This window comes from Chanos chanos, chromosome 12 (genome assembly GCF_902362185.1).
Source record: "Chanos chanos chromosome 12, fChaCha1.1, whole genome shotgun sequence".
In the NCBI taxonomy this organism is placed as follows: domain Eukaryota; kingdom Metazoa; phylum Chordata; class Actinopteri; order Gonorynchiformes; family Chanidae; genus Chanos; species Chanos chanos.
This window is the reverse complement of record NC_044506.1, coordinates 5,092,259-5,105,278: the sequence shown is the minus strand read 5'-3', so window position 1 is coordinate 5,105,278 and position 13,020 is coordinate 5,092,259. Positions and strand designations below refer to the sequence as shown.

The following is a 13,020-nucleotide window of genomic DNA, read 5'->3' as shown; positions in this document are numbered from 1 at the left end:
GCTCTGACAAAAAAGAAAAGAAAAGACCCTCAAATTTATTCAACGATGTAATCGGCAACTGCTTTACAATATCAATATCAGATGGAAAAAAAACCCCACAACAACAACAAAAAGAAAAGAAAAAAAAACAGAGGGAATCATCAAAACCAATTCATAAAAACAGACAAAGTCTTTTCCCGGTGGGAACATTAAAGTCTTTGTAAAGGGAAAAACATGGGCAGTCAAACAGACAGACTCTCTGGGTTGAGGGGCGGGCTGGGGGGGTGGGGGGGGTGGTCACATTTTGGGGCCAGCTGTCCCGCGTGTCACGTGGATGTTTTTTCTCGTTCCGTTTTCCACAGTCTCCTACAGCAGGCCCTGTCGTTTCAGATCCTCATACGTTTTCTTGTTGACCACATTTCCACTGGAGTCTTCATATTCCTCCTGTGAGAGAGAGAGAGAGAGAGCGAGAGAGAGGGGGGGGGGGGTGCATCCTTGTTAAATAAATATGTTAAAGCCTGAGCATAGCTTGGTTGGGTTGTTTTATTGATAATAATACAAAATCACACCTGAAATCAGACTGCATTGTAATACATGATATAATGTATTGGTCTAGTTTCAGTCTGACTATTATAATATATGATATAATGTATTTGTCTAGTTTCAGTCTGACTATTATAATATATGATATGATGTATTAGTCTAGTTTCAGCCTGACTGTATTGTATGATATAATGTATTAGTGGAGTTTCAGTCTGACTATGATAATATACGATATGATGTATTAGTCTAGTTTCAGTCTATTAGAGACTATTAGTCCCACTGCAGTGAAACTGTCCTACAGAGTGTGATATATCGTGTGTATAACGTAGAGAATCATACAGTGCTTTATACTCTACATTATGAATGTATACAGATGGTGTGACTGCAGTTCTCACCTCTGTGTCCGGCTGCCATCGCTCGGACGCTTTCTGTGACTTCAGCTTCGACCAGACTGTTCAAACGACATCACAAACAAACACGCGTTACGTTAAAGATACAGTGCGTTCGAATGCACAACATGAATTCACTTTCTCTTCCATCTGATCTCCGTGTTACGTTTGAAATCTCATTCTACCACGGTTATGCATACGGTCCCTTTCTTACCACCGCCAACGGAATCACCAAACAACTAAAGGTCCGTCTGTTTGATTTATTGATTTGTTTGTTTGTTTTTCTTTCCTCTGTAAGAAGCAGGATCACTCACGGGACACAGCGTCCTCAATCTGGGTGACGTTGGCAAAGTGGGCGGTGTTTGGGATCCCTAAACAGCGCATGCCGTGGGCGTGGCGCCACTCCTGACCAGGAGGAAGACGAGGAGGAGGAGGAGGAGGAGGAGGAGGAGAGAGGGGGAGAGAAAAGAGTTAACACTGGAGGAAACTAAAAGCATTGTTTCCACCCTCACAGATTTTATTTGATGCAACTGACAAATTTAAAAATGTATCTAAAATATATTTTTTTCCAGAGAACTCTACGGGAACATTAAGTTATGCAAATCAATAGTGATGTAAGGAGAGTGATTAAAGGAAAATGATGAAACAAAATGAGAATTATACGATAAAATTGATGCAACTATGTCACTCATATGTTATAATTGTGACCTGTAAGTTACAGTTATAAATTACTTTACAAAAATCTTGTGAATTATATTTAACTGAAAACATTTAACTTTTTGAAAGCATAGAATTTATTTCACACGCAAGTGGAGTAAATATAAATACTATCCATATTTAATAAGTTAGAACTTTTTATTGAACTTCGGGTCCTCACTGGAGGTGAACCTGCTGTTTCACCGTGATGTGAAGAGTGTTTTCATCCTCCTGATGAACAGCAAACTCAATCTCAGCAGTTTTGAAGGAGTGCAGGAGTGAAGGAGTGCAGGAGTGAAAGAGTAAAAGAGTGAAAGAGTGCAGGAGTGAAGGAGTAGAGGAGTGAATGTGTGACGGTGTGACGGGGTAGAGGAGTGAAGGAGTGAACGTGTGATGGTGTGAGGGAGCAGAGGAGTGCAGGAGATCAGGGACTTACGGCGAAGTGTCTTTGGAAGGCTTTGGGTCCGCGGTAGGTGTAGTTGCCACAGATCTCACAGTTATAGTTGATATTTAGGCCATGGAGTTTATAGAGCCAGTAGGGTATGGGCTGGGGACAGATGAACAAAATGAACAAAGACAAATGAACAAAGAGGGGTTTTTTTTCTTTGTTTTTTTTTTTAAACCCTCAGGAAAAAAGGTCAAATAGACTTTTTCAGACTACTATTTTAATGTGATGAAATTGGGGTTTTTTTTAGGATAAAAAGCAACCACTAAACATAAAGTAAACTCTCCTGTCATTTTAAACCGTAATGTTACAAAGTGTTGGGGGGGGGAGAAAAACATGTTAGCAAAACTCTGAGACCTAAACGTGTTGTGTAACGAAACATGTCGTGTTTTCTCTGGCACACGTCAAGCCGGTTTGTCATGGCTGAGGAGAAAGAGGGCTCCTGGCTTAACCTACTTTGCCGTCCCAGCCCAGCGGAAGGTTTTTGGGGTTGTAGATGATCTCGTTATCCTCATCCTCACTTTCGCTCTCGCTGGGCTGCTCTTCATCCTCTTCGTCACGCTCCTCGCCGGTACGAGCCTGCTTCCGCTGAACGTTCTCGTGGGTGAGCTGTCTCTGCTCCTGAAGCACCATAGATATCAAACGCGTCAGATCTGCCTCCCAAGCACCATAGATATCAAGCACATCAGATCTGTCTCCCAAGCACCACAGATATCAAACGCGTCAGATCTGCCTCCCAAGCAACATAGATCTTGAACGCATCAGATCTGCCTCCCAAGTACCATAGATGTCAATCCAATCTGGGCCCATGCGTATCAGTTATCTTAGAAAAAGACTGCTGATTTAGAATCAGTTCCCCCTTGGCGCATGTAACTACACTGACAAGGGCCATCATAAGATACATACGTTTCCTATAAAAAAATACATGTCATTTTCCTACACGGGCTGTCTGTTCTCATGACGAAAAGATGGCTCATGGGCTCACAAACAGGCATTTCAGACAAATGACTCAGCACTGCTCGTCCACAGACATGACTGTGACACTTCAGTCCAGTTCTCCAGTCATCTCACTGTCTGTTGGTGTTGCATAAACTCAGACAGACTGCCACTCACCCCTAATATCTCCACATACTCGTAGATCTGGGCTTCCAGGAAAGCGATCTCTTTGTTTCTCTCTGTGTCTCTGTGAAAAGGAGGGCAGAGAAACAGGGTTGGCGCTTAACTCCTGCTGAGGAGGGGGGGGGGGGATAAATAAATAAAAACGAACCTAAAACGAGAACAGCGTGACTCACTTTTTGGGTCCTTTCGATTTGGGGTTCTTGGCGAAGAGGGAGGGGTCCAGAGATTCGAGAGATTTTCCCTTTGTGCTAAACAGCCTCTGGGCTCTTTCCTCAAGAGTGCTGCACATTGGGCACACACACACACACACACACACACATGTACAAACACACAAACACGTACAAAAACAAGCGCGCACACACGCGCACACACAAACAAACACACACACACACACACACACGCACATTTGAGGTCAAAGCATTTTGGATCCAAAAAAAAAAAAAAAAAAGTTCTTATCCCATTGTAACATCTGAAGAGTTTAAAATGGAGAGTAACTGGTAAGGAACAGAACTACAGCTTTTAACTTTTTTTACTTTGTGTGAGTGAGAATCTAAAAGGCAACAAACCGACCAACCCTGTACACGCAGACACAGGCAGACAGACCAACAGACACAACCACCACCACACACACACACACACACACACACACACACTTACCCTCCACACTTCAGACCCAATGCCATGAGAGCAGATTTCAACCTGTCCAGACCCAGAGATGCCAACTCCTGTGACAAACCACAAAACCACACATACAGTCAACAGACATCACAAAACATCATTAATTATTATTATTTTTTTTAATCTTTCTCATGGCAGACAGTGAGGGTATATCAGCCATATTGATATCAATAATAAACATGACACACCCACCCTACAACAGCAACTATGCACGACCTTGGCAATGACCTTGGGTTGACTGCAGAGACATGTTTATGACTGTATATATACACAACACTCACCTCCCAGGAGGAGAAGGCAGAGACATGTCTATGACTGTATATGTATATAGTACTCACCTCCCAGGAGGAGAAGGCAGAGACATATCTATGACTGTATATGTATATAGTACTCACCTCCCAGGAGGAGAAGGCAGAGAGGTCCAGATGAGCTCCAGCATGGGTCAGTGCACTGCTTGTCTCTTTCTGTCTCAGATGAAGAGGAAATCCGCCAGTTAAACACACATCCACAGTAGCATACTCAGACAAACTTTGGCAAAGTCAGGAGGTCAACTGCACTTCCGATTCTTTGCCCTTTTTTTCAACCTCCCTAGAGAAAATACCTGTTTACATAAACCACAGCTGACTGGAGTGTGATATTTAAACCCCTGGACTATCAAGTTTTCACTTTAGTTCCGTCTGCAGTTACAGGTTTTGGACAGCAGTCTTGTCTGGAATCTCACCGGCCATCCCGGGAACGTCCCGTTCTCCCATTTCTTCTCAAACTCGACCAGGATTTTACCATAGAGCTCGTTCTGGTCCAGTAGAGGTTTGACCCGGTCGGTGTAATCCTGTAGGTACTCCAGCACCATCTCCAGGTACCTGGTGTTCAGAAAACAGGAACCACATAAAGCAGGCTCCAAGAACCGCCTTCGTATATGGACTAGGGTGACTTTAAGTACCATAGTTTTTACAGATGTGTCTATACAGAAATGTTAACTGGATTTAGCGATAAGTCTTCTTCAGAAATACATCTCTTCACGACGACTGACTTTACAGTTTATCGGTTTTAAAATCGTTAAAAAAACGTAATCTTACTTTTTATACTCGGCATTCTTCCTGTCCTTGGAGATGTCAAACAGCTGATCAAATGTTGTCAAATAGGTAATGTAATCCAGTTTCTGAAAAGACAAAAAAAAAAGGACTCATTCTTCATTTCTGAAGAAAAAACACATTTTTTTTTTTTAGTCTGAAACAAAGGCTGAGCAGGGAGGGAGAAAATGGTCAGATTTGTAAAGTCAGGACAAACCTCAGCGCCCTTCAGATTAATGTACTTCAGGTAGCAGTCGTGGAGATCCAGGTAACGGCCGTAACCCTCCTCATCTGTAAACTCCACGAGGTCTGAAGAGCAAAAAGCTCACTTTATTCATCATTATGGATTATGATGAGGATTATGGATTATGGTCAGGATTATAAATTGGCAGCGGTAGATGGTGAGTACCTCAAAACATGTAAAGAGGTTCAGTTAACATTGCTACATGAAACGCTATGACCTACAAATCCAGTCATTCATAGGTAAGAGCAGTAAAAAAAAGTCATCTCTGAGCAGATCTAAGGTTGTCAACCTTAAATAATCAGGACAAATTTAAGGTAGTCTACCTTAATTAATCGTAACTCATTGGGTTTATAAGGATGACTCCATGTCCAATATCAAAGTATTCTCTGACCTCTTGTTGGCGCCTCACACACTGTTACAAATTACAATCGCTAATCAAAGACCTGTATTACCCTTGAGGGTGTACAACATACTCTATGGCAGTGTGTCTCAATAAAAGCCCCAGGGAAAACCACAGGACAGCACCTGTCTTCCCCACTCTAGCCTAACACTAACACTACCAAGTCCAAGTCATTCTGAAGTAGGTGCCGTGGTAACGAGACACTGACTAAAAGGTGCGCACTGGTAGGTCCTTGGCACTGGACTTAAAGAGACACAACCCTGCAGTTTAAACTGGTTTCACCTCAACCAAAGTCTGCAGACACTACCAGTGGTAACAGCTGTGTCAGTGTCCGTGTACCGCGTCTGTTTAGCACAGGGACTTACTCTGAGCCTCCTCACTGGGGTTATCTCTGGCCTTCATCAGCTCCTCAAACTCCACGGACATGGGCACACAGATCTGCAACAGAGAGAACACAGTGAAGAACAGGCTAGTTTTCTAACAAAGAAACCGGATTGAAAACCGTCTTCGTTCACACTTCTGTGTGTGTGTGCTCACCAGATTCGGATTTAGTGTTTACCTCATTGGGGTGTTTCCTGTGGAACTCCTTGATCTGTTTCAGGCGGTTGTAAAACTCGGCAAATTCATTCGGCCCAGATATGGCATTCAGTTCCTCTTTTCTCATGCTACCATCACAAAGACAAGAGCACTCGTTTTAAGATCTACATTTACATGTAACAATCACATAATGTACATATGCATGTATGTATGTATGTATATATGCATGTATGCATGTATGTCTGTGTGTGTGTGTGTACCACAAAGATTGAATAAAAGGCAAACATACCCATCCTTGTCTTCATAAATATCCCGCAGAATTCCGCTCACTTCCATATATCTCTGCAGAGACATCGTATACAATTAAGGCACGCGCAAGGTTGTTGTTTTTTTTTTTCAACAGAATGGTTGCACCATGTTCAACAGCGATGACACTGTGTGAGTGGTCGTAAGATAATAAAGAGGATGGAAAGACATGTACCTACTAAAAAAAAAAAGAGGGGGGCAGACACCAAAACGTAAATGTTGTTACTCACATCCAACATTGCTCTAGTCCGATGGTCCGAGTTAATCTGGTCGCGTAACTGTTTGGGATGAAGAAATATAAAGTTAAAACTACAGTGCTGATAATAAATTTCTTTGCATGAAATTGCATCATAAGTCTACATAATATTGCGAATCCTCTAAGTTAGTAGTTATGATTTGTTTTGATGGTGTTGAGTTATCGTGAAAAAACCCAGATCATCTGAAGTAACATAAATTAATATAAGTGAACACAGATAAGAACTAGCTGACGTTTATCTTGTCAAAAAGCCACGAAGTAGTCTGTTATGTTTGCCACCACGACTAATTACATCTAATGTATCTTGTAAACTCGTGTAGATGATTTCTTTTAACAATCTGTATTCTTAGCACACAGCTAGTTAGCTTTTCGGCTAACTCAGAGCACTAAATCCATTCATTCTAAATGAGACTTGGTTTAGCTAAGCTAACTATTATCAACTACCATACCGTAGTTTTCTTGTGTAGCATCTCTTTTGTTTTGGCGTCCATTAATCTTTCTCTCTCCTCGTGGTACCGACGTTGTTGCTCTAAAATAGTTTCCATGATTTTTGTACGGTGGTAGTCGCGCAGAATGAGTATGTTCAAAGATCTGAGCAGAGTTTTGAATCTGCGCAGAAATTTAGGTCGATTTCGCTGTTTGCGCTAGCCTGTTACGCGCGTGCAACGATCAAGGAAGTCAATCCGTCGGATATTTAGAACGGACGAAACAGTGGAACTAGTACAATGGTTCCGAGATTCAAAAGTATTTGGTTATTTAAAACGTATGGAAATGAACTCGTTGAGGTTTGTCTTTCATATAAACCAGATTCTGAAACATTCTAGAGACCCATTGTTTTCTGTTTGTTTTGTTGTTGTTGTTGTTTTCGTTTGGCTATAAAAGAAAAAGACAGGATTAAAAAGGAGACATAAGTGGAACCATCGAAACAATCAACATGAATATGAACTGAATGAAAGAACTAAAAGTGAAAAATAAATAAATAAATAACCGCTGACTAAATTGCATTAATTGGGATGAATGGACTTTGTCTTTTAGATATGACATTCAAGAAATGCCGTGCATTGGCTAAATCTAATCAAACTATTTGTAGACACTTTGGTTTATTAACCCAGTAATTTGACCTAAATTTGCCACAGGTCACATGAGGCCACGTGTTTTCTTACGGCTGAGTTTGAAAACAGTGAGATTTGGTAGAGAGAAGAGAATAAGACTAAATAGCTACAGAGGCTAGAGAAGATTATGAATGGGGAACAAAATAGACAAATGTAAACTAAATCTTTAAACTGGCTCCGAACCTAGGAAAAACATCTGACTGTTATGTAACAGGCATATCTGTAGTTACAGTATATGAATGGAATAGCTGCTCTGTGCCTTGACTGTTGACACCCTCTTGTGGTCAATGAGGTAAATTTATAGGGTATTCCCTGCCTTGAACCCATAAATACACACTTAGTATATGTTCTGGCCCAGCACCTACACTGCTGAATTAACCAATCAAGGAACCGGACACGGCTAGAATACAAATGCGACGTTTTGTAGTTCCCCTTGACTTTAACTGACAAACATTGTCTCAGTTTCAGTGTAGGAGCTTTGGAATACACCATACTTGGGACACACGTTTGAATGGTTACGTTGTCCGAAGCCAACTGTATATTTCTTGGGAATGTGAAATTGTTAAACACTCAGACTGGCATTACTGTTGGTTGTTCTCTTGGCTTTCAGTTATCTGTGTACGCAGAAAACGCTTTTTTTTTTTTTTTTTTTTTAAGACAGAGGTTATCGTGTGTTGGCATGAGGCTAATTAGGGCAGAAAATCCGCGGCTGCTGCAGCGTGCCAACAATGTCCTTGACCTGTGATACCACAGAAATCAACCGTTTCTCAGTCCAGTGTTTTTTCTTCTTGAATTACCCTTTTATTTCTTTCTCTTCTCTCTAACTGTCCTCTTTCTTTCTTTCTTTCTCTCTTTCTTTCTGTCTTTCTTTCTCTCTTTCTTTCTTTCTTTCTTTCTTTCTTTCTCTCTCTCTTCCTTTTATTTTTGTTCGGCGTTGCCAGCCGTCCACCTTCCCTTCATTTGTGTGTAGTGATCGTTATCAGTTGTGATATTGTTGGATTCCTCTCAACAGTAGAAACGGTTTGGGATTTTGCAGGGAAAAAAGGGGCCTTAATGAGCAAGCCATCACAGTTGCCAATAACGATACCTTTAAACTGATGTCAGCATGGACTCAGTCATGGCCAGAATAAAATGGTACATTGAGGTGAGCGAGACACTAGTTTGTGTGTCCTTTAAGACATGAGCCAAGGACAGGTCAACCTTGTACTTAGGAACTTCAGCCAATACTGTCAATCTAGAGCATAACTGAAGCGTTAAACACATCAGTGAAACAGTTACAAATATGAAACAAAAAAGCTGAGGGCATTTGAATAAGTATAGACATTATTTACTTAGTTTCATATACTTGGTCTAAAACCCAGAAATCCTAAAACAAGAGCAAATACACCAAGTAGTCCAATCACTTGATTTCCTTTTTAGTCAAACGACTTCAGACTTTACCCGCATTAAAAGGCAGACCGGTAATTGTTTTACTATTAAAGTAATATTAAAATAGAATAAATATGATCAGCAAATCAGTTTTTCAGTATCTAACAGTATACCAGGCCGCTGTACTGGTTCACCCTCTCTGCAGCCAGAACTTTTCTGTGTGGACTTCAACATTTATAATATTTTCCAAAGCAACGGCCACATACTGGAGAGATTTCAAACATTTTTTGTCTCACAGAGGATAGCTGACTCACTTTTCCATGAATGGTCCGATTAATGAATCATTTGAAGCGTCAGTAGGCGCTCTCTCTTGCTGTTGCAATTCTGTTTCCCGCTTTAAACGAATCACTTAAAGACAGACGAATAGACCAGTTTATTACCGTTACATTATTGCTCTCGTTTCAACATGGAATACTAATGAATAATGTTATATTGTACATTCACCGATCAAGAACAAACACACGCGCACGCACACACACACTCACTCACGCACACACTCACACACTAGGCGCGCGCTCGTGCAAACTGTGTTTAAGAGCGCGCTCGGAGGCGGTCCGGTTGTCTCAGATTCTCTAAAGCAGAATCGCTCACAGTCATTAACCAGAAGGACCTGTAAGGGAGAGCCAACGAACAACCGGAGGGATATACTTTCAGGCTATTTCTAGCTTCTTACCGTCGACGGCCGTTTGCCCCATTACCGACAGGTAATGATTTTCTCTGGCATTTTTGAAAGTGTCCATGAAGTAGGCTATAAATTCTCCGGAAAGCGTGAGAGATGTGTGGGGGGAGGGGGTTGGGGTGTTGTGGCTTTTGAGCAGCGACGCGTTTCGCTCTGGTCATCAGTTTGCCCTTTCATACATTTTCTCACGTTCTACTGGCCGTTGGTCAGGGTGTTATCCGTGTCGACAGACTGGCTGCATGGCGACCTAACGCTAAAACGTTCGCTTTCTTCTCTGGGAGAGTCAGACAACCGAATTCTACGTCAGGGTTTTGAGTGTTAATTTTAGGCCTCCGCAATTACTAGACAGTGGGGTTGCGGGTGATCATTGCTGTCTTCTCCGCGTGTTGACCTTCCATGGTATTTTGACAGTTCCGCGTGACAGGGGAGACGGTATATTTACACAACACAAGGCAGCGAAGAGAGTTTCTCTGCTCACGCACAAGGGGGGGATTCACCTCCGCTCCGTATTTGTCATAAGCGATGCGATAAGACAAGACAATCTAATCAGGCTGTGTTGAGCAACTCGATATGCATCATTTACCACACGGTTATTGTAATATAATATCGCTGATATCCGTCTATATTTCAAAATGTTTCACCGGATGGTCTGTTTGGCTTTGAGGGCAATGAGCCTCGCGTTGATATAATCCGTTTTGTCACACTGCCATCTTTTGATGTGATAATTTGGATCGATTGGATCATTTGTTAAAAGAAAAAAAAAAGAAAAACCCCCGCCTGAATGCTGTAGTCCGTTCCATGTTCAAATTGGCCGTGTCGGATGGACATAGAATTCAACATATTTCATTCGAATAGAGGACATGCTTCTTCTTTTTGTCTCTCTCTCTCTCTCTCTCTCTCTCTCTCTCCCTCTTTCTTCTTCTTCTTCTTCTTCTTCTTCTTCTTCTTTTACATCTTTAGTTAAGATCTTAAGATCTGTGAAATGCCGAGGAAACGTTTCAAATAAACGGGTTTCTCCTTTCATATCGTACCTCTTCAACCAGGAGGAAGTCAGTGAATGAGAGGCAATCCAAATTTACTAACGGCATTTTTCATCTATAATTAGATTTATGTCACTTTCAATATCCTTATGTTTCAGCGCTTTTAGTTAAGCCGACTCGATAGATTTTAATGGCCCCTTGAAGAAAACAAACAGACAAACAAACACACAAACGACAATTAAACACGACCATAACAACAACAAAGAAATAGTCTAAAATTTGATTTTGTGTAGCCTTAATGTCAGCGGGACATAAGCTACTGAAAGCAAATATTGTTTTGAGTATCATTTTATGTTTCACGAAGTGAGAGGATTAACTGACCGTGCAGACATTTGCATGTTTGACGGTCATCAACACCATATGTTCACCGGTTAATGGATCATGAAGAGAAAACGCTGCCCAATCACAGCCTCTGAAAAAAATGATGTCTGTTCCTATAAAATCTGACAGCCATTGTAAAGTCACTTTTATAGAATAAACTACATAACCCAGTCAATACTTGGCTTTACGAGTCATGAAACAGTGACAACTGGACTAAGCGCTCCTGTAGCCTGTCGTCGCATAAAAACCAAAAATGACATTTCTCTTTCATGAAAGTCACTAATTAACATTGTGTTGTTTCTGTTGCTGGACGGATTCCCATCTCATATTAGCTCGTGTAATGAATCTGTTGTTTAAATAGCCCCTGCATTTGGCCTAGACGGTGTTGCCAAATCATGTCATATTTTTAACCTGGTGGTCACAAGCACGTTTCTCCCCTGACTAATTCATCGTCTGAAACCAGGGTCTTGTAATTATACTTATGGAGGTGTCATTCAGAAACCTGACCTGTTTTTGTGATGCGTCAGCAGCGTAACACACACTCTTTATCTAACAAAAAAGCTGTCTGTCTCAAGTGTCACAGAGAAAGAGGCCGGTGTGTGTGTGTGTGTGTGTGTGTGTGTGTGTGTGCGCGCGCGATCGTGTCTCTCTTTGTGAGAGTGAATTAGAAAAGGCCTGACAAAAAAAAAAAAAACCTTCAGGCTTTATGGTACGGATGGGGAAATTGAATTTATTTCAACTCGACCTTGTAAAGGAAGGCCTTGATTAGACAGATGCTTGTGTGTGTGTCAGAATCCCTCAGGAGATGTCTCTTAGCTTCCACTCATGACCTCTACAAAACATCATGAAAGGAACAGTCTCTCATTAAAGAAAGGGAGGGGGGGGGGGGCGCAAAACGAGAAAGAAAGAGAGAAAGAAAGAAAGGAAGAAAGAAAGAAAGGAAGAAAGGAAGGAAGAAAAAGAAAACTGCTACTTCATTGGGAGTGTTGTGTGTTTCAGTAGCTGTTGAGTGAATTATTGTCATAATGCTATGTGAATATGTGTCTTACACTTGTCACCCTTGGCAGCAGTTAAAAAGGATTTGTGTCTAATAGTAATATTTGTGCTCTCTCTCTCTCTCTCTCTCTCTCTCTCTCTCTCTCTTTCTTTCTTTCTCTGTCTTTCCCTCCCTCTCTGTCTCTCTCTCTGCATTTCTGTCTGCCCATGTGTCTCTGCATGTCTATATTTCTCTCTCTCTCTCTCTCTCTCTCTCTCTCTGCGTGTGTGTGTGTTTATGATGGACCAGGATGTCCAGTGAGGTGCAGCAGAGGCCGGATGACAGTCCCAACACGAGCGGGGGCAGCTCAGACGTGGAGCAGAGGGAGACCCCCCCCTCCGACCAGCCCCAGGAGAGGGACCGAGAGCAGTCTCAGCCCAGAAAGAAGGAGGCAAAGATCTCCAGCAAGACCGCAGCTAAACTCTCCACCAGCGCCAAGAGGTGATGCTGCTTTTAATCTGTTTTTACTTTCTTTGTGCTGATTCAGAAAACACAGCAAGAATGAGAAATAGCAGGCCAACGGACTGGCATGCAGGGGGGTCGCGTTCCTAGTTTAAGGACATTCAGTACTTACACTTTACAATTCAGTAATTGCACAGACCCGGCTCAAATAAGCACTTGATCTATTCGAACGACTGGGCTCCGCTCCAATACCCTTACGTGATTCCTTTATCCTGTGTCCTTTCACACCAGAGCTAACAAACAAACAAACAAACAAACAAACATTCTGTGAATGTAGCTC

General features: G+C 41.8%; 2 protein-coding genes across 3 annotated transcripts in view; one reads left to right on the top strand and one right to left on the bottom strand.

The window, feature by feature from the left end:
- Positions 1 to 276: 276 nt before the first annotated feature.
- Positions 277 to 7,293, bottom strand: sf3a3 (splicing factor 3a, subunit 3). 2 transcript variants are annotated; one of them, XM_030788922.1, is made up of 17 exons: positions 7,112 to 7,293; positions 6,637 to 6,684; positions 6,390 to 6,442; positions 6,123 to 6,228; positions 5,929 to 6,001; positions 5,137 to 5,228; positions 4,926 to 5,008; positions 4,571 to 4,709; positions 4,245 to 4,313; positions 3,829 to 3,896; positions 3,345 to 3,452; positions 3,166 to 3,235; positions 2,509 to 2,673; positions 2,044 to 2,154; positions 1,226 to 1,316; positions 918 to 973; positions 277 to 423 (listed from the first exon to the last, which is right to left on the bottom strand). In XM_030788922.1, the coding sequence occupies exons 1-17, from the start codon at positions 7,205 to 7,207 to the stop codon at positions 346 to 348; spliced, it is 1,506 nt and encodes a 501-aa protein (XP_030644782.1). In that variant the 5' UTR covers positions 7,208 to 7,293; the 3' UTR covers positions 277 to 345. The 2 variants fall into 2 exon arrangements, with proteins under 2 accessions (XP_030644782.1, XP_030644783.1); XM_030788923.1 differs by lacking the exons at positions 6,123 to 6,228; positions 6,390 to 6,442.
- A 2,531-nt stretch (positions 7,294 to 9,824) lies between these two features.
- LOC115825011 (ubiquitin-conjugating enzyme E2 E2-like) overlaps positions 9,825 to 13,020 on the top strand; it is a 38,886-nt gene continuing 35,690 nt past the window's right edge. The window contains exons 1-2 of the mRNA XM_030788734.1: positions 9,825 to 9,906; positions 12,528 to 12,719. Of these exons, the coding sequence (XP_030644594.1) occupies positions 12,529 to 12,719 (191 nt within the window). The 5' untranslated portion in view covers positions 9,825 to 9,906; position 12,528. The remainder of the gene's footprint in view (positions 9,907 to 12,527; positions 12,720 to 13,020) is intronic.